This window comes from Chiroxiphia lanceolata, chromosome 6 (assembly GCF_009829145.1).
Source record: "Chiroxiphia lanceolata isolate bChiLan1 chromosome 6, bChiLan1.pri, whole genome shotgun sequence".
Lineage (NCBI taxonomy): Eukaryota > Metazoa > Chordata > Aves > Passeriformes > Pipridae > Chiroxiphia > Chiroxiphia lanceolata.
In genome coordinates, this window is record NC_045642.1 from 62,196,715 (window position 1) to 62,221,948 (window position 25,234).

The 25,234-nt window shown below is 45.0% G+C and overlaps 1 protein-coding gene and 1 long non-coding RNA gene across 6 annotated transcripts in view; one reads left to right on the plus strand and one right to left on the minus strand.

The window, feature by feature from the left end:
- Positions 1 to 1,913: 1,913 nt before the first annotated feature.
- CDKN3 (cyclin dependent kinase inhibitor 3) lies at positions 1,914 to 8,373 on the minus strand. 5 transcript variants are annotated; one of them, XM_032690139.1, is made up of 9 exons: positions 8,284 to 8,301; positions 8,114 to 8,196; positions 7,846 to 8,007; positions 6,258 to 6,313; positions 5,583 to 5,627; positions 4,448 to 4,670; positions 3,433 to 3,464; positions 2,935 to 3,038; positions 1,914 to 2,214 (listed from the first exon to the last, which is right to left on the minus strand). In XM_032690139.1, the coding sequence occupies exons 3-9, from the start codon at positions 7,863 to 7,865 to the stop codon at positions 2,128 to 2,130; spliced, it is 567 nt and encodes a 188-aa protein (XP_032546030.1). In that variant the 5' UTR covers positions 7,866 to 8,007; positions 8,114 to 8,196; positions 8,284 to 8,301; the 3' UTR covers positions 1,914 to 2,127. The 5 variants fall into 5 exon arrangements, with proteins under 5 accessions (XP_032546030.1, XP_032546028.1, XP_032546029.1 ...); XM_032690137.1 differs by lacking the exon at positions 7,846 to 8,007 and having other exon boundaries at positions 8,284 to 8,373; XM_032690138.1 differs by lacking the exon at positions 8,284 to 8,301 and having other exon boundaries at positions 8,114 to 8,226.
- Positions 8,374 to 8,759: 386 nt separating this feature from the next.
- The window catches only part of LOC116788981, a 29,482-nt gene continuing 13,007 nt past the window's right edge, over positions 8,760 to 25,234 (plus strand). The window contains exon 1 of the long non-coding RNA XR_004357827.1: positions 8,760 to 9,901. This is a non-coding gene — a long non-coding RNA (uncharacterized LOC116788981). The remainder of the gene's footprint in view (positions 9,902 to 25,234) is intronic.

A 25,234-nucleotide genomic window follows, 5' to 3' on the forward strand; every position in this document is an offset into this window, starting at 1 on the left:
TGACTGCAAACAGCTGCTTCGCTTACAAGAAATAATTAGTCTTTCTCATTTACCTGTGCTGGAGAACAATGCAGAGTTTCCCAGTTCTAGTAAAACTTTTTTTTTTTGTATAAACGGTGTATTTGTTCACTTTGGGTCTCTGGGGTGTCAGAGGCAACAAAAGTTGTACCAGTGTTTGCACTGGGGTCCACCAGAAATGCAGGTACTCCAGTACTGGTGTGCTGGGCAGTGGCAACAGCTGAGGAATGTATGAGACAGGGCAGGTGTTGAACATCTCTGCCCGAGGAGTGAGAGTGTGTTTGGAAATTTGTGTGTTACAGGTGTCCTGGGAGAGCTTTGGCATCTTAAACAGCCCTGAAGGGCTCCTCTGCCATCAGTTCAGTACCTTTCTGAGCACTTTTATAACCTGGTGTGGAAGATCCCTGAACCTCAGAATGGTTTGGGTTGGAAGGGACCTTAAAGCCCATCCAGTTCCAACCCCCTGCCATGGGCAGGGACACCTTCCACTAGCCCAGGTTGCTCCAAGCCCCATCCAACCTGGCCTTGGACACTTCCAGGGATGGGGCAGCCACAGCTTCTCTGGGCAATCCCAAGAAAGTGAGTTCTGCAGTGGAATTAACTACTGGGTAAACATACTTGTTTAGCTGTTCTGCCAGAGTTCATTTGGTGCCCCTAAACTCCTGTTTCCATGTTATTTATGCTGGGTATGAGTGATCTGTCAGAGCAGAGAATTCTGTTTAATCTCTTCCTGGTTGGAATTCCTTCTGTAGCTTTGGGTCTGTACTTTCTCCTCCCCAAATTTTCCCTGTTCCAGGCTATTACCACACCAAGTTTGGGTGCCCAGGGGATGCAGAGTGGCAGTTTCCTCCTGTCTGCTCTGCATTCTTCTCTTTTTATAATGTACTGGGACTAAGAGAACTCAAGCTGTGGTAACTTCAAATCCTCTTCCTGAAGGAAGAAGAGTAGTCCTGAGAGCTATTAAAATACATAACACATACATAAAATTGCTTTTCTGATTGTCATTAGTTTTGGAGTTCCAGGAGGCAAAAGATTATGGAGAGAATAAAGAACATTTCTCTCCCTGTCAGCAAGTTTCCTGCTGAGTCATACGATAAATACTTAATATCTGAAACCCATCAGCTGCAAGGATTAAACACCGGGGCACATTTGGAGCAGAGTATTTTCTCTTAAGTGGAAACTGGAGGAGTTCCTGTGTCTGCTGTAGGAGTGGAGAAGGGAATGGCAGTAAAAACTAATTAATCTGTAGAAATCACCTTTAAACCTGCGCTCAAGTCTCTGGTTTTAAACACGTTAAAGAGAGAAATTTAAATTCAAGTCAGTTCTCCTTGTGGAGCCTCACGTCACAACTTCTGAGTTGGGAAGGTCCTGAAAAATCAAAGTTTTGTCAAAACCTGCCTGTTCATCATTCCTTTCATGAGTGAATATAGTGGAACAGGAGGGATGGGGACTGTTAGAGGAGTGTTCCTGTGGGATCCTCTCGGGCTCACAGCTGATTGTTTGTTTACTTTCTCTGCTGTCAGCAGGCAGAAGGGCTGTGCCAGAGCCTCACCCACGCAGCTACAGCAGTGTCTCTTCCTGGCAGTCACCTAAAACCCCACCTGTTTGGCTTGTCACAGATCTGTGGTGCAACACCTCCTACTTGTGGAATGAGGGGACCCATTCCTAAATATTCCTGAACACAGGGAGCGGGAATGTGACGTTTTAGAACAGCTCATAAGGGGTGAGCCCTCCAGCCTGACTTTGCTGTAAAGCAGAGCTGAGGGTGTCTGTAAACAGCTCCAGTGTTGTAATTTTTATCCAGCTCCATCATCCCAACGTGAATCCAGATTGTTATATGGAAAGCCAGGCGTGCAGGTCACCAGAACAGCAGTGAGCACAACCACACTTGCAGATGTATTTTTAAGGCAGTGAGTATTAAAGTCACCAAGGAGAGGGAGATGCTGCACATCCTGCAGGATCTCCATCCCCACCCCAAAGTTTCACAGTCGGATTTGGGAGGGAGCAGCTGTGTCCCCCAGGCAGGAGCAGTGAGGAAGTCAAGGTTAGGGGAGAGGTGTCTCATCCATGTGTGTTCCACAGACACCGAGATGCCCGGGGCAGTGCCAGCTACCGCGATGCCGATCTCGGCACCGTGTCCGTCGTTGCCAGGTGTGCAGCCAGGTTCTCCCGGAAATCATGGAGGAAATTGTACTGCTGGAAAAGCACAACCAGGTCTGCAGTGAGTGCTCTGGGCTGTCAGAAGAGGCACCGCCCCTCTTAAAAATTTGTTTGATACCCTAGGAGGAAAACTGCACCCTCTAGACTGGTTTGTTCTTCTTGTGCTTAATCCAACCCTCTGGAATTTTTCACTGTCAGACACAGATTACATGGATCTTGGCTTGGATCCTGTCAAGGGCAACGTGAGCCCAAGGTAACGCAAAACATGGTCCTCATAGGTGGGAACTCAGTGTCAGGATTCAAAGCTGCTTTATTTTGCATCACGAATGATTTAGGTTGGAAAAGCCCTCCAAGATCATCAAGTCCAACTGTTCCCCCAGCACTGCCAAGGCCACCACTGACCCATGTCCCCAAGTGCCACATCCCACATGGCTTTTGAATCCCTCCAGGGATGGGGACTCCACCACTGACTTGGGCAGCTGTGCCAGGGCTGGACAACCCTTTCCATGAGGAAATTTTCCTTAATATCCAACCTAAACCTCCCCTGGCACAACCTGAGGCCTTTTCCTTTTGTCCTGTCGCTTGTTCCCTGGGAGAAGCTGTTCAGCAGCTTCAGCAGGGAACAGCTCAACCCCCAGGGAGCAACTGTGGAGCATGCTGGAAAGACAGAGGGATCCCTTTGGGAATGGCAGGAGGGGCCTGGCCGAGCTGTCCCTCATGTTTGGACCCGTGTGTCACCTGCTGCAGCCCCGTTACCTTGATGGTCTGTATGGCCCCGGATCCCCTCAGGTTCCTGAGGCTCTCTATCACCTGCTGAGGTGCCAGTGTGTCCGAGAGCTGGAGCAGGAGACAGGCAGCCACTGCAAGGGAAAGGTGTGTGCACATGGATGCACAGCCACGGGCTTGTCCCGGGAAAACCACCCCAGCAAAACTCCTGTCAGGGTCACACATCTGTTGGGTTTTTTTCCTGAATCCTATTTCTGGGCACTGGCCCATCTGCTGCTGCTCCTGCCCAAGCCTGCAGGCTTTGGAAACACTGTTCTACCCTGCCTTCCTAGCAGTACTTGGGATGCAATTCCTAGGCTTTTCAAGAATGAGTGCCAGTACACCCAGTTAATTCCCCTTCGTGTCTTCTGGCAGTATCACCACCCCTTCCTTATGGGTCATGCACAGGAACTAATGCTCTGGAACACTGGGATGAAGGAAGATGCAGAGGAACAAGTCCATCCCCTTTATAGTAAGACAAGTTCTTACCGAGACAGGAGCGCCCAAGGCCACCGTAACAGCTGGGAGAGAAGGAAACATCTGGTTGTAAGAAGCTGTGGGAAACTGCAACACCCAGAGACCCCCCCAGTGCATAAATATATGGGCACAATTCTCACCTCAATATCATCAAGAGCAGCAGTGGCACAAGGAAGTCAACAAGAATTTCTGTGTATTTTATATATTCTATGTCTATACCTACAGGGATATCTCCCATTTGTCCTTCAGATCTTCCTTAAGCGTCTCTCCAGAGAAACTTCAGTTTTAAAGTTCCCCTTCATTCCTGGTAATAGTCCCGAAGGCATGGGAGGACAGAAAATGGCACAAGGGTGGACACCCTCAATTTTCTTTAGATCCTACTCCAGATTAAGGTTTTGAGGATACCTGTGAGGACAGCAGGGTTCTGCACCAGCAGGAAAACCAAGGTCTCGGTGGATGTCTGTGCTGGGTCATTCAGGGAACATGGAAAGCTCTTCCCCCCTGAGCTCAGCTACAGGTGTCTAAATAAATTACTTTAAACCTGTTTCATGCAATTTAAGAGGGAATTTTGCACTGCTGGAACCCACTGAGTCCCTAATAAACAGCCCAGGGGCCTGTTATAGAATCACAGAGCGGTTTGGGTTGGAAGGGACCCTAAAGACCATTCCAACCCCCTGCCATGGGCAGGGACACCTTCCACTGGACCAGGTTGCTCCAAGCCCCGTCCAACCTGGCCTGGAACACTCCCAGGGATGGGGCAGCCACAACCTCTGACAAGAGCTGGTTTAACTCACATCTCCTGCTGCACACCTGCTATCCAGGCAGGCTGGGAGCAAGGAGCTTTCCAACACACTCTGCTGGACAGAGCAAGGGGAAATGGGACACTCTAATCTTACAAAAGACAAGTTCCCTCCAAAAAGGTGGAGAAGGAGGAACAAGCAGCTTTTCACAGCTTGAACTTCAAAGACTGCAATTACCATTTCAAACCATTCTGTTTCACCTGCTTATACATCTAACCAGGACCTACTGTATCATTGTTTTCCGGTTATTTTCCAGGCAGCTCCTGAGCTCTTCCAGGATTTCGCAGCACGTGGCAATGTCAGGAGCGTTCCCATCAGGAATGGGGTGGTGGTGCACACACATCCCGTGCTCTTGGTAGGTGTCTATCAGGTTTGGCACTCGGTATTTTAAGAGCTCTCCTCTGGTACAAAGCACAAATATGTCCTGGATCCCACAGTTCTCCAGTTCTCCTGCCAATGGATTAATACACTTGCAAATAAACAAAAGCCTATCAAGCTCAAGGATACACAGATAAGCTGCTTGGTACTGAGGCTCTTGTTTAATCTCTGAGGTTAAGACAACAGGGAGTGAGAAATTTTGCTTTGAGCAGCATTTCCTTCCACTGAGTCTCCCCCACATTTGCCTTCAGATGATCCAGGTGAGGAGTTTTCTCTCAGAGGGAGTCCTGAGAGAAGCCTCACTAGGAAGCACATCAGCTCTCAGGAGAGCATGTTGACTATTAAAGCATCTTTCTGTCCCATCTCCAGCTCAAAATCACTGAGTCCCAGAATGGTTTGGCTTGGAAGGGACCTGAAAGCCCATCTCATTCCACCCCCCTGTCATGGGCAGGAACACCTTCCACTATCCCAAGTGGCTCCAAGCCCTGTCCAACCTGGCCTGGAACACTTCCAGGGATCCAGGGGCAGCCACAGCTTCTCTGGGCAAACCTGTGCCAGGGCCTCACCCAGGAATTTCTTCCCAAGCTTCACTTGTCCAAACACTGTGGGGTTTGTGCTATCCAGTCTCTGCCCTTCTAGTGCTCACAGGTGAATACTCAGCATAAATCTTTAAATAATCCCACCTTTCTATCCCAACCTCACTTTCCTCTGGGAAGGGGATGTTACAAGTTTGTAATTCATCTTGACCCCAGCTGCTTTAAAGATGCCTCATGGTTCCTGTGAAGGACACACAGATGTCTGTGTAGCTCCAGCCTGGAAATACCCCAACTATTTATCCCATATTTGTAGGGGAGCCACAGGGGAAGTGGCACTGGCACATCTAAAAGTGATCTGTGACTGTGCCAAGATATTTGCTGCAGCTGCACCTTTTTCTTGCCCTTTACACGAGCAAGAGGCACTTTACACACTGGCCAGAAGACTCACCTACATCCTTCTGAAGATTCCTCCTGACATCCTTAAACCTGCAACCTGAAACAAATTATGGACAACAATTCCCACTCCAGGTAAGTGACATTTATGGAATGGCTGCTGCAGCTGAAGAGCAGAGCACAGGCAACCTCCCCCCAAAACCAGAGCAAGCAACCAAGCCCCACCCCAAGCAAAACACAAGTTCTTTTTTTTGCAAGTAGATCCCTGGCACAGAAGGCAGTTCAAGCACCATTATCTGCTTAATGCTCTAATGTAATAGGATTAAAAGAAGAAATCTGCCCAAGGTTTTAAGCTGCTTTGGGTTTTCCAGATAAAAAGTTTTGGAAATTTTATATCAGGGCAAAGCATAAAAAGACACAAACCCAAAAAAAATTACAAGAAATAAAAGGGGTGGATAAAGATCAGTCAAGAGCTGACTGGTCTAGTGACCACAGGAGATACATCACGGCTGCAGTTTTGGTAGTTAAAAATACAGTGGAAGCTTGTATGTTTATTCTATACATTAAAAACATGTGATCTTATATTAAGATATTCTATGGATTTGCTTTGTTGTTTCCAAAACAATTATTCCAGTGGTAGATTACAAAATAAGCCACAGAGAATTTTGGGGTACAAGGTATTACCCCTCTTCAGCTTTCAAACATGCAAACTTCAGTGAATGCTTCTTACCTGGAAGGGAGCATAATCCCAGGAACTCGGAAGAGTAGAGAGGAGACAAAGACAACCTATCAGGAAATTGAAAACAAACATAAATCAGAAGGTGAGAGTTTGGTTATTTAAATTTATAAGCATCTTGAGGGCAGGTGTCAAGAGGATGGGACCAGACCCTTTCAGTGGTGCCTGGTGACAGGACAGGGCACAAACTGAATCACGGGAGGCTCCATCTGATTATGAGGAAAAACTTCTTGGAGGGTGACAAAATCATGGAACTCCAGAATGGTTTGGGTTGGAAGGGTGTGGTGGTGCAATCCCCCCTCCTCACCCCTGACTATGATCTGAGTAATGCTCATTAGGCCTTGGCCTTGACAACCCTCAGGCTGAGCTGCTTGGAGCTCGCCAGAAATCCTGTCTGTTCCCAGGGTTGTGTTGTGTGACAAGTCCTCTCTGCTTTTCTAATGAACATCCCTGGAAACTTTTTGCCTGAATAACACTTTCAAAGTGTAAGAATGCAAAGTGTGGCTGAGGTGACAGGTTATCAGGACTGAAGCCCACTCTCTTGCGACCCTACAAACGGTGTCCCAAAATGAGACCCGCTCACCTCTCCTGGGCTGTGGCAACCAGAGACCCCCCCTCTGAGCTGGGACACCTCTCAGAGGTGGCAACTTTCATGTTTGCTATTTCCTGACTGACAAATCCTGGGCTGACATCTCACTCCTCTGTCCTTCTCCCGTTGGGGAGAATGCAAAAACATTCCAAGTGAGTATTCCATGGACCTCGAGGGGAATTTTTCACGGGTACCTTGTGCAGCCCCTTTGTGTCTGTGTGCATATGCTGTATCAAATGTGCCAGGGATACTGCTTTCTTAAATTCTTGAGTACTTTAGGTTTATAAGTAAGTGACTGTCAGAGTATAGTAAATCATATATAGCTCCAAGTTAAATTGTTAATAGGTTAAGAGTTAAGTTATAAGTTAAGTGCTGTTAGATTAAGTCATAAGTTAAGTGTTAAGTTAATGGTATTAAGTGTTAAGCTATAAGATATAATTTAAGTGTTGTCAGGCCTTTGGGCTGTGTTGGGCTGTGTTCCTTTTTGTCCTTACACCTTCTGTCCTTTTGCCTCACTTACCTACCCCTCCACAACCACAGCCTCCACAGACATGGAGTCTCTGGGCTGGTACTGAGAGTGATTTTAGATTTTTGTGTGCTTTTTCTTGGTGTATTTTAACTGTTTAGTAAGTAGTAGAGTGAACCTTTTCACGAACTCTGTTGTGCCATTGCCTTTATATTGAACCTGCTTTCGCCGATACCTTTGCTGGTGATTTTTTGAGCGGCCTTAAAACGCTCGTTTCATGGCAAAACTCATGGATTAAAACTCATCCCATTCCATCCCCTGCCATGGGCAGGGACACCTTCCACTAGCCCAGGTTGCTCCAAGCCCCGTCCAACCCAGCCTGGAACATTTCCAGGGATCTGGGGCAGCCACAGCTTCTCTGGGCAACCTGTGCCAGGGCCTCACTGCCTTCACAGGGAAGAACAGAGCCCTGGAACTGCCCAAGGAAGACCTGGAGTCTCCATCCCTGGAGACATCGAAAAACCCACCTGGATGTGATCCTGTGCATCCTGCTCTGGGTGAACCTGCCTGAACAGGGGGATCGGACTGGGCGGGTTCCAGAGGCCCCTTCCAACGCCAGCCACTTCCACTGACAGTTCCCCGGCACCGCTTTAATCCGTTTTCAGGGACATCACCACCCACCCACAACCCTGACGGGTCACCAGAGCTCCTCTTTGTCAGAAGAGGGATTTAATGCAATTTCCGGGATTTAATGCAATTTCCTGAGGGAAAGGACCCCCGCGGGCGGCGCCTCACCAGGAGATGTGGAGCGGGCTCGGGTCCTCCTCGGCGGCCTCGTCGTCTGAGGAAGCGAAGCCGTCGGCGGGCGCCGCGTTGGGCTGCGGGGAGAGCGAGGGGCTCACCTGGGGGCCAGGACCCTCGGCTGTGCCCCGGCCCCGGCCCCGGCCCCGGCCCCGGCCCCTCACCGGGTTCACCATGGCGCCGCCACCCGTTCAAACTGGCCCCGCCCATCTCCGCATCGCCCAATGGGAAGCTGCGGCTCACAGGGTGCGTGGAGAGCCAAGCGGGCCTCCCCCGGGGCCGCACGAGAGGAGCGCTCTGATTGGTGAGCGGGGGAGGGGGGGCGGGCTTTAAAAGACAAACAGCACAGCCGGCTGTGGCGATTTCCGTGCTGATTGGCTGAGGCCACTTGGCGGGAAGGGGCGGTCTCGCGCCCCAGGGGGCGGGGCTTCGTGAGGGCGCTGAGGGAGCGCGCGGGCGCGTCTTTGTGCCGTCGTTCCATTTTTAATCCCTGTTGGATGCGTTTCCACCGCTGTTCATGTTCCCGATAGCCATAAGGCCCTGGCACAGGTTGCCCAGAGAACCTGTAGCTGCCCCTGGATCCCTGGAAGTGTCCAAGGCCAGGTTGGACGGGACTTGGTCTAATGGAAGGTGTCCCTGCCCATGGTAGGGGGGTGTAAGAAGATGAGCTTTAAGGTCCTTTCCAACCCAAACCATTCTGTGATTCCATGATAAAACACGGAGATGGATGTGAGCCTTCTGTCCTAGCACATAATAGAGCAAGGATGTGCTTGAGCAGGTGCCCTGCAGAGTTTTGGGGTGATCGTTCTGTGTGTAGAGAACGGGGCTTTCTAACAGCGGAAAATGAGCAGCCCTTGCTCTCTTAAACCATGAGCTTAATGCCAAATGTTTTTCTCATGGTCCTGTTTTCTGTTCTTCTGTGCAAATAGGTGTTAGGGCTATTGCACAGAGTTTTTACTGGACTTTAACTAACATGGGGCTTTTACCTGAATTTAATTAACGTGAAAGATGGTTCCAGGGGGAAAACGAAGATTTTTGGCTGCCTCGCTTGTAAGAGCTGGGCTGCTGCTTGTGCCCAGGGCATTCAAATGGATCTCTTTTTGCAGCGTTTTTCTTTATTCCTTCAGTAACTCTGGCTGTTAATGAATAGGAAGAAATGCATAAATTGATAGTTCGGGATTTTGGTTTTTAAAATTACATTAAGGCATTTCTGCAACCTGCGCTTAGACACACGCAGAACTAAGTTGTGAAGGAGCCAGGCACAAGCAGGGATTTTTGGCATCAGTTTAGACAATAATGTCACGGGGACTTCCAAGGGTGTTGTTTGAAGTGAAAGGAATGGCTGGGCACAAGTGGTTTGAGTTTGGTGGGATTCCCAGTAGGGCCAGTGCAAGATCTCCAGGTGTGGAGATTTTTGGTTTTTAGTTCTACATTAGTAACTTCACTTCCCCAGCTGGAGGTTTTAATGAAACCTGCCCGAGAAGGATTGTCAGAACAAATTGCTTGGAATGGCAGGATTTAGGGTGGGTCCAGGGAATGAAGAAACAGATGACGGGAGGATCAAGGAGAAGACCAGTTTATTAAACCCCAGAATATGATAGCAGAGGTACAAAAATTACACGACTGAGCATAATGGAGAATTAAAACAATCCAGATGTTGCAGACCAAGAGGAGCAATGGGAAGAAATGCATCATAAGGATTGAGGCAACGTGAGGACAGCCAGTCACTGTGGCTGTAAACATCATTTTAATAACTCCTACAGCCACTGCATGAAGGAACAGGTACGCTGTTTGCTTTTATTTTTAGCTCTGGTGCCTTTAGAGATTATGTGCAACACTCAAACTCCTTGATAAAGATGTGAAATTTGCTGTATTTTTATTCCCTTGGGATTAATTTTGCTTCTTCAGGAGAAAGGTATCACAGACTAACTCTGGGGATCATACCTTTATGGAAGCAGCGACTGATAAATAAATTAATTCACAGCAACAATGGTAATGCTGGTGGTTGTTCTTTGAAAAGATCAAAAGAATTCTCTGGAGTTTGGGTGCCTTCACGTGGAGGAAATCATGATGATGTTGCATGGAATCTGAAGTGGTGATAATGGCTGTGGCAGGAATAAATAGGGATCATCTGTAAGTGGGAAATCTAAACTAAGTGTAGGAAAAAATTTGGGAAAAAAAAAAAAAGAATCCAAACTTGAGGAAGTCCTGGGAGTTTCCTTGTTACCCTTGGCATCTGGCAGAATTAAGTGACAAATGTTTGTAGCTGATTACCTGTTAGGGTTTTCTGATTATTTCTTAAGTTGAGCTGTTGCCCAGCACATCAAATTGGGATGTGCTAAAGCTTGTTTATGGTGTGTTTTATAGGAAGGACTAACAGGAGTTAGTTTTCTGCCAAAAAAGTGTCCTTTTGGCAAATCAAAAGGAGAGCACCGATGACACCAAGGTTTTACCTTCTGGAAGTTTTTGTCAGTTCGTAGTTTGGATGCCTGTGGAATGTGAGAAAAAATAGCCACAGATAAGGGCTGAAATATGTAGTTTGGGAGATTTAATTGGTGAAATCAAATTGGTGATTGAATCAGAATTTTAATTGGGCTTTTAGGTAATTGGTTGGGGCAGAAACTGCTGTTTGTGAATGTCTAATGGGAGGGTCTAAAAAAAAAAATGGAACCAGAGAGGTGTGTAGCAGAAAGAGATGATGGACAAAAGTTGGAATATGGGAATTCTTTATTTCATATAAGAAAATAGAGTTTTGCTGTGAGTGTGGACAACAATAAGAAATTGAGTGGTAATTTTGTCCTTATGTGTAGCTGTTTGGGGTTATGAATTTTTTTTGGTTGTCTTTCTTTTAAGAGATAATAATGCTTATGTTACATGACACAAGGCACTGATGCCTCTGATGCAACAATAAATACCCTCCCTGAAATATTAAAGATTATTTCCAGTGAGGAGGGGGTCAAACAGCAAGATTTTCTGAGGAGAAATTCCTGTGTCCCAGGTTTGAAATACATGTACACAGAATGGGTTTGTGGCCTGGCAGCAAAATTTGTGAATAAAATGAGTAATGTGAGAAAATAGTATGTGAAAATCCTCACAGGTCTGGTGGATTGGCAAGGGATGGGCAAGGGATGGTGCTCGAGTCCTGTGTGCTGCTTTGGGTCTGTAATTTAAGAAGGATGTAAAGCTGTAAGTGCCCAAAGAAGGGCCCTCATCCCTGGGGGGGCTGCATGGATATGTAGCATCTTCTCCCTGCCATCCTGCACTCAGGTTTCACAGATAAAATAAATAATTGATTAAATTCAGGTAAAAGCTTGGAATGAACCAGTGTGTGTGTGTGGCAGAGACAGCTGGGGACTAGTGTGAAACAAGGAGTTTGAGGAACTTGATGGGGTATCACAGATAAACCTTGAAAAAACAAGCCATGTTCTTTTCCTGCAAGGAGCCAAAATCGGATCAGGAATGTCCAAACCATCAAAATAATTTTAAAGAACTTTGGTAACCGATTACTCCAAACAACCACCTGTAACACCCAAAACTTGTTAGTCACCTCTCAGCTGATATCTCTGTTTCTGGAAGTTGTATTTTGGTAAGACTAATTAATACATGTGGTGTTCCAGGAGAGGCACTGTAATGTCTTTGGGAGCACTCCACCAGTGATATCACCACAAGATCCCACAGGGGATCGTTTCACTTTTCCAGATTGTTTTTTTTTTTTTATGGAGGGAGGAAATAATAGGTGGAAGAGATTTTTCAGAATTTTCAAGGATCTTCTCTTTTTTTTCCCTCCCCTTCGCTTTCAATTGTCTGTTTGTAGAAAGGGGAACCATTACATTATGAGCTTTACATTGCACCCCACAATGAGGATGTGAATGGAAAATTCCTGTTATGTGAGATAAAATGGTGTCATGTGTGGAGAAACACTTGTAACTCGAGACACAAAATAAACTTTTCAGAATGGCAAGCGCAATCTTGGGAGATTCTGTACATTTTCCACATCATTAGCTCTTCAGCCACGCTTGAGTTTCTGTTTGGAGTTTGTTCTAAAACTGTGCCAAAAAAACCACTGACAGAAATCTCTGTGAGTGGTGATTGTTCTGAGCCAAAGTGTTTGTGAGGTGTATTATTTCAGAGGAACAAGCAACTCCCCTCCTGCTCCAAATTGTTGGAGGGAACTTTATATGCTTCATGTGCATGTGGGTCTTTCTTGCTTTCCATCACAACCCAGATCCATTGCTGGTAGTTACACACTTGGGTTTGGGGATAGTTTTGCCAGCAGAGCACTGTGGAGTTGGGGTTGCAAGACAGACAGAGGGATGGAAGCTCTGTCTGGCCCTATAAATTCTGCTTGTTTGTTGAATTAAAACCAGAACCGAGTTTTGGCCCTAAAGCTGGTGATGGAAAAACAGTGTTTTATGTAAATAAAGTGGTTTTTATTGACCAGTTTATAATGGTGACTGGCAGTTGTTAGTGGAGATCTACATTTCCAGGCAGGGTGCAGCCCTGCTGTTATTGAGACTGATGACATATCAGGATACATTGACTTGAAGTCTTCAATAAATCCCTGTTTATTTTGGATTGAAATTTGAAGCCTTTTATAGCTACAAAGAAGTTCTAGTGCTATCTAGAGTCAAGAATTGTACTGTCTTGTGCAGCTGATTCAGAATGGTGCATGTTTCTTGTTTGCCCTTCTTTTATCACAGTTCTCCTATATATATATATATTTTTTTTCTGTGTTAAATACTCAAAAGTGGTAAAGCAAATCTCTGTATTGGTACTTTTTGTTTTGTTTCCATGACTTGTTGCTTCTGCAGTGGTCTGTATGTGACCTTGAAGAATCTGTTTTAATTAAATAATTATTTAAAAGCAAATTTTTCCCCACTGCATGATTCCTTTTGTATTTCAGGCTGAAATTGCCTGCTGAATGGAGAAAAAAAAAATGAACCCAAACCTAAAAATGTTTGTAACTTAGTTTTTAGCACAATGTGGCTTGATTATAACTTGAATATTCTTACTAGAATACAAGTAATAATCAGTAATTCCAGTACCTGAAGGGAAGCTACAAAAAAAATGGAGAAGGACTTTTTACAAGGGCCTGGAGTGACAGGACAAGGGGGAATGGCTTCCCAATGACAGAGGACAGGGATAGATGGGATATTGGGAAGGAGTTCCTGGCTGTGAGGGTGGGGAGGCCCTGGCACAGATTGCCCAGAGAAGCTGTGGCTGCCCCTGGATCCCTGGAAGTGTCCAAGGCCAGGTTGGACGGGGCTTGGAGCAACCTGGTCTAGTGGAAGGTGTCCCTGCCCATGGCAGGGGTTGGAACGGGATGAGCCTTAATGTCCCTTCCAACCCAAACCACCCTGGTTCTGTGATTCTCACTAGTTTTCCTCTCTCCTGAGCAGTAGAGGGCGATCTTGTATTACAAATTCGGGCTTTACCCCCATCGGTGCCTTTCCCTTTACGAGTTGTTGCCAAAAGGATGAAGGTTTTTATCTCTAGAAACAAGCAGGATCGGATGTCTGTATTATTCTGTGTAAATGTTATCTTTGTTAGAGATACTCGCAGTAACTATCAGGTTTTACACCTCACGGCAGCGTTTCTCTGTGTTAAGTGAGAATTACTGAAGTAAAACCATTATGATACTAGTGGAGCAAATAATAGAATGCACTGTGCAAGAACACTGTAAAAGTCTGCTGTATTGAGTAGTACTCAAGAAGCGTTTTTAAATTACATTTTTTTCGACTTAGAATAAAAATGGTAATTATTATTAGTAAGTTACGTGACAATTAGGGAAAGAACACTCTAAATGTGTTTTGTGTCTGGGAAGGGTCTGCCATTTATCTGGGCACGTGGAGATGCCTGACTGCAAATTGAGGTGCTAAGCCAGGCTCTGTGTTCAGTGAGTAGTTCTTGTGAGTGTGGACAGCCTGACTGACCAAAAGCTCAAAGGCTGATGCTTGAGTTACTCAGGCACAAAGAATACGAAGCACGTGACTGGGGAGGGAATTATTATCGTATTTTTTGATGCTAGAGTTTTAAAATTGTGGTTTTTAGCACATTATTTTGTGTAACAGTTTGTATCCCCAACGTCACCGGGAGCCTGCTGTGCTGAAGCATTTGGCCCCTGTGAAGGAGAATGACTGAACTGTTGCAGATGGCCTGGCTTGATAAACTTCTTTGTCAATTAATCTGCTGCAAATGCCCTCAGTCTTCCAAGTGGGTTTTCCTCTCACAGCCCTGTGATAGTTCCCTGTGGCTCCCGGATGGAACAATCCTGGGCAGTAAAGAGATTGAGATAATGACGGTCCATGGTGACAGCAGGGCTGGCAGAGCCAGCCTGGGGGAAGAAAGACACGTACTTGCCAATAGAAATACCTCCATCCTTTGGGAATTGTAGCTCGGGAATCAAAGCTGACCTCATAGACAAGAATGATGGAGAACAAGCTTTTGATTTATGACTGGATGAAGCTCAAAGTCTGCCCTCCTGATCCTTCTTTACAACACACCTTTTGTATTTTATATGAGCTCTTTCACTTCATTCTCCCAATGTTATCTCCTGGGGTATCGTTTTTAAGTCTTTCAGTGTTGTAATAGTTCACTCATCTCCTTCATAGTAGTTAGTGTTTTTTTTAAATGAAGCTAAAATCCCCTTTTAATATCACAAACAAACTGTCATTTATCTTTAACGTGACTGATCAGCTGCTTTGTTTTTTTAATTATTGTTTTTTCTCTGGGTTTCATGAAAGCTTAACCCATATTTACCTTCTAGACCACATCCAGGGAATCCCATTTGCATTCACTGGTGCCTTGGCTGCCCCGAGTACCTATTTGCACTTGAATATGCAAAAAAATGCATTTTTGATACTGGAATTTCTGGGTCAGATCCCTCAGTAAGATGTTGAGCTGTGCTGCCTTTCACCACCCATCTCTAATTAAGGCATCCACTGTAATGATTGGAACAATATGTCCCTCTCTGGGGAATTCTTCTCTCTGCCACCTGGTCACTTTGCCTTAGAGGTTTTAAGCAAAACTGTGAGCTCTCTGAAAGTGTCAAAAATATGAGCGTGGGTCTAAATCTTGTTGCCTGAGTTGTGCATTGTTCATATTTTCCAAACCTTTGCTTGTGTCCTCCAAGCCACGGAAAGGGCACAAAAGGCTTGTTTGTGGATGGGGAGGACTGTGCCAGCACAAGATCAAGTGCAGCTCTGCGGGAAGGAACGTTCTGTGCATCGGCCCTGCGGTATCTGCACTCGGGGTGTTTGTGTTTCCATAGATCTGTCAGTCTGTCTGTCACTGCCTCCCCGTCCCCCTGACTTATGTGGCTGTTGATAAATACGCTCTGCTGGTGATTGGGAGGAAGTGACCTCATCAGTTTGTCCTCCCGGCCACAAAGGTTTGGTTGTAACGTGACATTCCATCCCATTACTCTGGTTTACACCAAATCCAACAGCTTGTGGCCTGCAGATACTCAGGATAAAGAGCAGGGAGAGACTGACCTTGACAACCTCATTTCTCATTCCTTTCTTGTTATAGGTAATATAGCTGAAAATGTGGTTTTAATTATGGTACTAATGAAAACTGAAAATCCAGACAGACACTTGACAAACTCTGGTACGCTTTATATTACATTTGTGCTAACTACAAAGTATCCAGCTGGGTGTAACATTATATCTCTTTTCCTTGAGCATCCGCCTGACTTAAGCTGTATAATTAATGTGTACTTTGGCTGCAGGTCAGCTTACAGTTGGTTTTTTAGAATTTTTACATTTTTTAAGATGTTGTAATGAAACGAGTATGTTTATTACCTCTGTGCCTGCATTCCCCAGGGGGGTTTAATACCTGTGGAGGAACACTGACTGGGAGAACTTGGATAAAATGCCTCTGCCAGCTGAGCCTGATGCATCAGAAGCCTGTTTTCAAAAGTGTGTGTAAGGAGCAGAATCAAAGAATGTCATGTCCACAGATGTGTTTAACTTTGATTCACCTCCTTTGTACGGTTTGTTGATTTTAAGTTATGACACCGATACACAATTGCCCAGAGTAGAATTTGTGAAGGGATTTATTTCTTTTCTTTCTTTTTTTTTTTTTTTTTTTGGAAAGAATTTTGTTTTCAGAACTCACCAACGAGAAACTGATGTTCTCAGCTAGAGCCAAGAGCACTAAAAGCAGGTTCCCTGCCAAGCCCCACCAGTGCACCTTCATCCTGACCTGTCTTAGCTCTGCTATTCCAGTTGGGCATCTGACTGCACCAGCATGTGTATGTAATAGTGTTAAATAAAATCCTGCTTTTCATGATATGGACAAATGCTCTCCTGGGGCCAGACTGAAATTAGCTTTGAAGGAATTTTATTCTGATGTAAGGCAAAGCTGAAATCAGGTTACAAATGATAAAAATCTGAATACTTGCCTTGCACTGCTGTTCTCGAGGACCTGCTGCGGAATCTGAAATTTTCCTTAACAAAAATATTAGTGTGTTTCTCGTGCCAAGCTCCCAAAAACCACTTCTGACCTAAAAGGAAATGGCTGCAGCACAACCACACTCACAGCAGGGGCCACGAGGTGTTGCTCGTAGAAATGAATGCATAATGATTTTCAAATGAACTTTTCTGGCATGTTCCCGTGGCCATTAATGTGGTTTGATGTTTGTGTGAGTGCAAAAGCTCATATCTACACAACCTATCTGCAGCTGTGCTCTAGACTTGTTTGGGGATACAGATCATCTGAGGCAAGTTTGATTTTTCTCAAACAGCCTCAGATTGTTTCTGCTTTCTGCCAAACATGGATGTGGAAAAAAAAAATAAGTTCCTCACGAGGAATTATTCATGAGCAGCTTTTGCTAATGTTTAACTGAGTCTTGGAAGACAAACTGAATCCAACCGGTCAAAAGGTCTCCCTGAAAGGGTAGAGCAACAGGTGATTGCTGTTGAAAACCACCTTTCTAGAAAGGATTGCTGGGTAGAGTTCCCTAAAGGCTGTACCTCGTCCTGGAAGGCATTTTGGAAAATATAATGCCAAAGTGGTACATTTCCTTTGTTCACAGGAGGGTAGGGATTTTGGAATTTGCCATCTTCTCCTACGTTTGTGCTCCAGAAATGCTGGAGCTCTGTCAGACCAAGGGCACAGTCAGACACAGCCTCTGCTCCAAGGGCCTGTGCTCTGAAGAGATGCCATAGGCAAATCCCAAACCCAGTTTCTCCCACAAGTGCTTAACTGGTTTTCATGGTGTCTCCCGAGTGCCCCTTTGGCAAGAGGGAGATGCACCAGTGTCAATTAAAGGCATTTCCCATCTCAGAGAGGAAATAACACCTGGTCTCCAGTTAGTAAACAGCTCAAAAATGAATTAAGCCAGATGTGGCCGAGCCCTTGGTATTGACACACATGGCAGTGCAGCCTTTAAAGTGTCCCTCCTGTGGCCCCTCTAGTTATATTAAGATCTTATTTCCATCCTATAAACATCATGGGGAATGATTAAGCAACAGTGCCCCGTTCACATCGCGTGTTATGCCAAGAAAAGTTCATGGCTGCATTGTTTGAGTGAAAGCGTGATGGGGGTAATGTAATATCACTCATTTGTTATTGCATTAACTGTGCTAAACAGACTTACAGGACAGAAGTACCTGGAAGTGTTTTACGTTTAATATTTGTGCATTGTTGTTGTTTGGCTGTTTTTTAACTCGTTTGGACTCTATTTCTCATTCACCTTAACCACTGTACTGAGCGGTCCCATTAACCTCAGTGGAACTACTACTGTATGTTGTGTTAGGCTACACTGACTGGGGAGGGATGTGCTGCTCTCTGAGCCTTTCCCACAAGAGCTCAGTGCCTGTAAGTGATAAATCCCCAGCAGTGGGGGTGTTGAGTGGTTCTGGTGTGGAAAGGAGCTCCAGGTAGAAACAGGAGGGTCCTCGTGGCAGTACCCTGCACTGTGCCTTTCAGTTCAAGTGTTGGTGTGTTGGCTTTGACAAGGTGTTCGTGCCTTTGATTGTGCAGCACCTGGAATATCCTGGGGAAGATTTCTCAGATGGAGCAGTGTTGTTATCATATAACATTTCAGAGGAATGGCTGGAGGAAAGCTGAGAGAGATCTGTTTGATGGGAACAATATTGGAAAACAGATCTGTCTGGAATAAAACCAAAAAAACCCCATGCTGTGCTTGTGCCATAGTTCTGTAGGAAATGAGATGTACCTGTGCACGTTCCTGAGTATTTTGTGTTTAGATCTGTGATTTATTGGAGCTTGCAGACCCGTGGAAGTAGATTTTTCAAGTGTGGCTGTTGTTTGTGTGTTTTTGGTGGGTCTCCTGTCTCTGTGGGGCACTGTCTGTGTTCGTGCTCTGACATGAGCTTCTCTACACCTGGGTGTGCTCAGCTGAAGTGTGGACGGTTTGGCACTCAGGTGTTTCTTTCTCAGATAACACTCTGCAAAGCTTTATCTGCAGATCATCAGCTCCTCATGGATGGACTCCCAGGGTGAAGGCAGGATGATCCAGTTAGACTGGAAATTATAGTTTGGGCAGCTGGACATCTCTCTCTTGACCACACAACTGAAGGGGATTAAAAATTGGAATTACCCTGAAGTTACTCGGACTGGCTGCATGTTCCATAGTACAGAGAGAAAAAGAACACAGAGAAACTCCCTGAGGAGTTTACAGGCTAGATTATTAAGTATTTTACTAATATTTTATACCATGTGCCATATTGGCTTGAGCCTAGAATGTTCTCTAGGTCTAGTTTGTGCAGATTCATATCTGTTGTCTCCTCTCCTCATTTCCATTAATGAATAGTTATATGGTACTTCAGGAAGGAACACAAGAGGAAGGGCACTGAACACATTCAGTTCTAGAGCTGTAACTTGAGGGGACAGAAACACAGTTCCCTAAATAGAACCCTAATCAAGAAAACATTTATATTTATATACATGTACACACTTGGTTTCCTGGACCAGCCCTTTTAAGTTTTGGAGCTGGAAGATAATAAGATTCTCAACATTTTAACCTCTAAAGTATAGTCATGAATAATGGATCTAAGAGCAGGATTTGGCACTAAACACTAACCATGTTTATAGAAATCTATAGAACCACTTTGACCTTTTTAAAATCAGGGAAAAGAGATGCTTTAAAGTAATATTCTTCTGTCTGCAAGACCTAGATCACCTAACCTGTGAGATCCATTCTCCCAGCTGTGAAGTGCAGTGTACATCCAGCATGGCAACAATATATTTCTGATCCTTTGAATTATGCTACACGTGGTGGCCTCCGAATTGTGTGTGGAATAACCACAGTGCAGCCCATGGGCTGGTTTGTGCCTTGGATGCAGAGTTTTTATGATGGCCAATACTCTGAAACTCATTCAGGCAATAAATTTACTTGCCTTTGAGTTTACAAGGCAATAAACAGTTGAGGCCTTTGACCTCAACATTTACCAAATACATTTGCAGCAGTTGTGTTTATTGACAACTATTTATAGGGAAGTATTTTATACGGAATTTCACATGTGAAAGAAAACAGTGTAATTTTGCAGCTCTTATTCTTTCTGATTTCTATCTCTACTTCCTGTCTCCTTGACTGACTTTAAATAGCTGAAGTTGCAGGTTAATGCTGCAAAATCCTCAGTTATTGACAAAACAGCTAATTCAAAGCTTTGTGTCAGATTTTCAGATGTTCCTCTATTTTCATTTTGGGTGACTGAGCTGAAGGTAGATGTGTAAGGCACTGCATAAGTTTATTTTAAATCCTCTTACTAATCTTAATAGGCATTTAGTAACTTGAAATAATTTACCATGGTTAAATGAGAGAGTGCCAGGCCTGAGATTACTGGAAAGCAGAGAGATAACAGCGACTTCCATCCCTCCTGTGACTGCCAGCTGAGCTCAGACTGGGTGCACCTGATGAACTGTTCCCAGAACAATCCCTGCTTTTGGAATTGATGCTTTTAAACTGGCGTTGGCCCTGACCCAGCCAAATCCTCGAGCTAATGTTTAATTTCAGACACAGAACCCGGGACTTCAAGTGTGGCTGCTCGTAAGCTCAAAGATAAGCACATGCTCAAGTTCCTTGTTGGGGAACAGCCAGCACACTTTTTATCTTGCAGCATCACGCCTGGGAGATACTCCCTGCAATCTGGTGAACTCTGGCTGCCCGAGTTCTTCTAGAGAAGGGATTTCAGGTGCTGTGGCATTACAGCCACTCGTGTTTGGGTAGCTCAGCAGATTCCTGCTCCGTGGAAGTTGCTCCATGTCAATTTGCAGCGGTCGAGGATGTGATACCGAGTTTCGACCGGGAATTCTTTATGCCTTTGTGTAATTGGGCTTTTTTCCTTATTGCTGAAGTTTTTGGGATTAGTATCTGCAGGCCAAGTGCAGCAACATTTTGAAAACTATTAGAAAAATGCTATTGAACCAGATGGTCGACTCTCAGGTGGGTTACACCAAATATGTTTAGAAAGCAGTGTCTTGTGCTTCAATAAATCACCATAAATGGGTCCACAGTAGATGGTCGTCCAGTGCTGATTTTCATTCATGTGACATAAAGAAAATGGGCTGATTCTCTAGAGTGGGTCTGTCCACACAGGAAGAGGTCCATAAACAAGATGTTTTATGTCTTTGGTGTGTTGAGTGTTTAAAAGAGTAAGAAATACACTTTATCAGTGCAGCCTTAACTTGCTTTGTGAGTTATGTTTACAGCCCATATCCCGGATTCATACCCTGGAGATCTGTGGAAATAATAGGAAATGTCACTGACGTTGAGGTGGTGACAAGCTGGAGTTGTGGGGTGGGACACCACTTTCCTGGTGTGTGCCTGATGAGGTGGCAGTGACAGTGGGCTGGAGTTCAGGGCCTCTGATAGGAAGGTGTGGGGGAAGGCCCGTTGCTTTGTTGGGTTGGGTTTTGGATGAGCACCAGAACCCCCTCAAGGAAATCCCTTATAGGGATGCCTGGGAAGCTGCCTCAGCGTGGATGTTTGGCTGAGCTTGCTGTGAAGCTTAAAGAGGGAATATGGGCCCTCAGTCCATAGGGATGGATGTGTGGAGCACTGAATTTGAGCCAAAGAAGTAAAATGACATGGAGGGGACAAGGGGGGAGGGACATGGCACGAGCAGCCTGGCTGTGACAGTGTGAAGGGCGACTCCAGAGCTGTCAGCACAGCTGCGTGTGGAGCAAGCCAAGAGCCTGGATGTTGTTCCTGCTGCTCCAAGACTGTTTTCCACAGGTCACTGCTGGGCCCTGGCGATGGAAATCCCTGCCTCACGCAGGGGCAGGGCTGTGGGTCCTTATTCCTGGCTGGAGAAGTGAACGTGGAGGAAAGGGAGGGATCTTGTGCATATTTGTGTTGATTTATAAACTAAAACCAAATTAATTTGATTTTGTAGCCAATTTAAAAGGGGGAGGGACTTTGAAACAGTTACTTACATGTTTAGGTAGCAACATCTGCTTCCACTGTCAGTGTGTGTCTCAGCCATTGTCCTCCCCAAAAATGCTCATTTCTAAAAGGGATAAGAATAAATATATTAATTTTAAAATGAATTGTACACCTCTCATTAGCTTAACTTGAAATCATCCTTTCTCTGCTTCGTCTTCCTTTGCATTTAAAATAGATTTCCCATTTTCCTTTGCGTGCACCTGTCCTAAAGGATTAAACCTTCTCGTGGCACACATCCTGGGTGGAGGAGTCCTGCTCAGGAAGAGCATTTGGAGGCCAGTGGAAAGAAATCCCCACTAAAGCCACAGAGCCTTAAGGAATTGCAGCATCATTCCTAGACCCTGCTGTCCCACTGGCTGCCCTCTGGGATCGCTCTGTGTTCCTGTGAAAGCAGTCACAAAGGTGCTGTTCTTCATGGCCCATGAGGAGTTACTCAGAAAAAAAACCAATAAGGAAACTTAAAATAAAAAGTTGCATCAAAGAGCATCCATGGCCATAAATTTGCTGTTGACTCTTTTTTTTGATAAAACATGTAGACTTTTTATTTTGTGTGCACACAATATCTACTTTCATGGAAATTTTTGATTAAATCCCAAAGGACATTTTATGCTGAAAATCTATTTTTTGTTGTATCATTAGGGTTTTATTGATTGAAATTCATTATTTTCCACTGGAAATTTGTCATATAGGTCTACCTTTCCTTGACATTTTCAGGAAGAGGAAAATCACTAACCATTTTTCCAGTAGCTTTAACAAGCTTCTAATATTTTTTTCATTATTCAGTACTTTTTGGCTTTTATATGTTCATCATGACCCAGAAGTTTGGGGTGTGAGGGAAGAACTTGGTACTCAAAGAGTTGGAAGAGAACAAAAAAAAGCACTACCATGAGATTTCCTTTGTGAAGCTTCCGAGCCGACTGGAGTTGAATCCCAGCTGCCAGGACGTGGTTGTCGGATCTCGTTGGTGCTCCACAGAAATTGCAAATCTGGGAGGTACCCAAAGGGAAGAACCCTTATGGGCAGTGCCTGCAGGGAACAGGATCCTTTGTATTGGGGTGAGAGTGTTTTACACTGATATTCCACTTTCTTTTCCAGGTCAACTGGCCTAACCTACCTTAGCCTGCTACTCCATATTATTTACTTTACATTCAAGAAACCTCATTCCTGAATTCTTATTTTAAATCTCAACTGGTATCCCCAGAAGAACCCAAAGGCTTCAAGTACATATTGCACTGATCTCTGTTCCAACTTTTTAACTGTTTTTAATCAATAACACTCCACTCACTCTACTAGAAATGCATTAACAAAAAACCAGTGTTTAAATCAAACTAAGAACCCACCAGCAAACCAAAGGTTCGTCCATTCTCACTGTGAGCTTTGGACAAACACTTGAAATCTGGAGTGGAAGTTGTTTTGATATCAAATGGAGATCTCTTGGCATCCTTATTAAAATTTTCCCAAGCTGTGTGGCTCTCAAAGATTTTAGTTCACAGTTGTTTAGTACAGGCTTGTTAGAGTTTGGCAGCTAAATTCTCTGAAGTTTTTATCTCATGATTCTTTCTCTTTACTGTTAGTGCTTTCTCTGAAGTATAGGCAGGACAAATAATAGGAAGAAGCACCTGATAGGAATTTCAGTGGAGAAAAGAAGTAGGAAGTAGAGGTAGCAGGAAATAGGAAATTGTCTGAGTGGAAGGTACTAATTCTGTTCTGACATATTTATTATGAAGACAAACTTTTTACCTGATGTGGCTTGGGTGCTATTCCAATAGAGATCACAGGAACACCTGCGAGGAAATGGATAATTCTGTATTAAATGTGGAGTTTAAAGGCCATGTGCAGGACAAAGCCTGGGGCTGTGTGTTGAAGGGAAGAACAGGAAGAAGCATTGAATAACTGCTTGTTTTTGGAATAAGTGAGGTCTCTACAGAAGCTCTGTCCTAGACAACCCCAATTCTTTCCTCGAGCCATCCCTCACCTCACAATGAGAGAGGTGCTGGTTTAGTGGGAAAAAAACTGTGTGTGATCCCATAATGGACACCTGAATCATGGAGTGCCCTCAGAAAAGGGCTGTACAACGTTTGTGGCGTTTCCTAACTTTTGGATTCTTGGCATTTTAACACAGTTTTTGGATGTCATGAGTAAAAGCGATGCCTTTGAAGCCTGTGTTCCATCCTTAGCTCCGGTGAACCATTCCTGATCTTTGTCTGAATGAACCTGAAGGGGCTTGTCTGTCAGACTGGGAGTCAGTGACAAATTGTTCACAGCAGCATTTTGCAAAACCAACCTCATGCCAGGTTTCCAAGGATCCTCCAGCAATGCAGGTTTCACATTTTGCCCTGCAGGGATGGGAACAGCCACTTCCACGCTCAGAAGACATTTCCCTGCGGAGCTCAGGAGGTGAGATGTACAGTAACGTAGCTGCAATGTCCGTGTGGGTTTGAGTGGCTTTCTTCTGGAAACTGCATTTGGATTTAATGCTTGAAATAGTATGAAAGCCCACATCCCATTTCCCCTGTAGTACAAGGGAGCAGTCCCTCTGTCAGTGCAGCAGGAACACTAATGAGGGTCCTGGCTCGGAGCTGCCGTCTGTAAAATAGTGAAGCATATTCTGGTTGTTCTTATATCATTAAGGCCCTGCTTAACCCCACCGACTTAATGAGGAACGTGCAGCTTTAAAGGCAATCACAGACATAAGTGCTCTGCTGAAAAGGGATTGATTTAAACCTGATACAACTCTGTAACTCATCCTGTTCAAATGCCTGGCTTAAGCTGCAGGGCTGGTCTACACCTTGTGGCCATGGCTCAGAGCAGCAGCAGCGTGGAGCTGAACTGCTTCTCCCAGAACTCAGGAGCAAAATAGGGCTGACAGACACCTGGAGAGGTTCTTGACCCACAGGCTGCACAGTGCACATCCAGAGGGTTAAACCAGTTTGCAACCTGCTCCTTCTTTCTTGGAAGAAACTCGTGAAGCTTGGACTGTTGGCTTCTGGAGTTGTTTGGGTGACGGAAACCTGAGATCACGACTCCTGTTTCCCTTGTAGGGTTCCTGGACTTGTGTTCCACGAGGTGCATGATGCCAGCTGTGAGCTCCTGTGAAGAATATCAGTGAAGTGTAGACTACCACCTCTGGAGCAATTCCTCTGGCATGTTGTCTCCATCTTCCCAATTATCCCTCTGAAAAGAAGGGGGCAGCTAGGAACAGCCTGTTCAAACTGATCCAGCACACATCCATGATTCTGTTTTTTAACAAGGGTATGCTGGGATGCTTAAAGGCTTTCCTGAATGCATGGAAAACGGAGAGAACTCCCCCTCCAGGAAGTGCCATTCCTGCTATTTCTACTCAAATCTTGTAGTAGAAGGACAGGACAAATTATTCCATACAGCCAGAATGTCTGAATACTACTCACCTAGTTTGCTTCCTGGCCAAGGTGGGAATCGCTCTACCTACATCTTTCCTGACAGTTTTGTGTTTATATAAGTTTTTTTCTATATTCTAAAACTAGCTATTGCTCTTTTTTGAACGGTGTCTCAGAACAAAGGTATGAAGTTTTCCTCCTGTCTGTGAGTGCTCGGTGGTGTATTGTGTCACGGGCAGCAAACGCAGCGTGTTGTATCGCAAGGCAGAGACACACTTGGCCAACAGACTGTGAATCCTCACGGGAAGTGGTGCGAGGGTTTTCCAAACCTCAGAACTGGATGTT

Bases quoted from the DNA above. Each gene is read 5' to 3' on its own strand.
- CDKN3 (XM_032690135.1), bottom strand. From the start codon at position 8,295: ATGGTGAACCCGGTGAGGGGCCGGGGCCGGGGCCGGGGCCGGGGCCGG. The intron at 3,465-4,447 runs GTAGGTCCTGGT...CTTCTCTCCCAG, and splicing joins AACCGGAAAACAATGATACA to CTGTTACGGTGGCCTTGGGC. The intron at 2,215-2,934 runs GTAACGGGGCTG...GTGCTTTTCCAG, and splicing joins GGGCCATACAGACCATCAAG to CAGTACAATTTCCTCCATGA.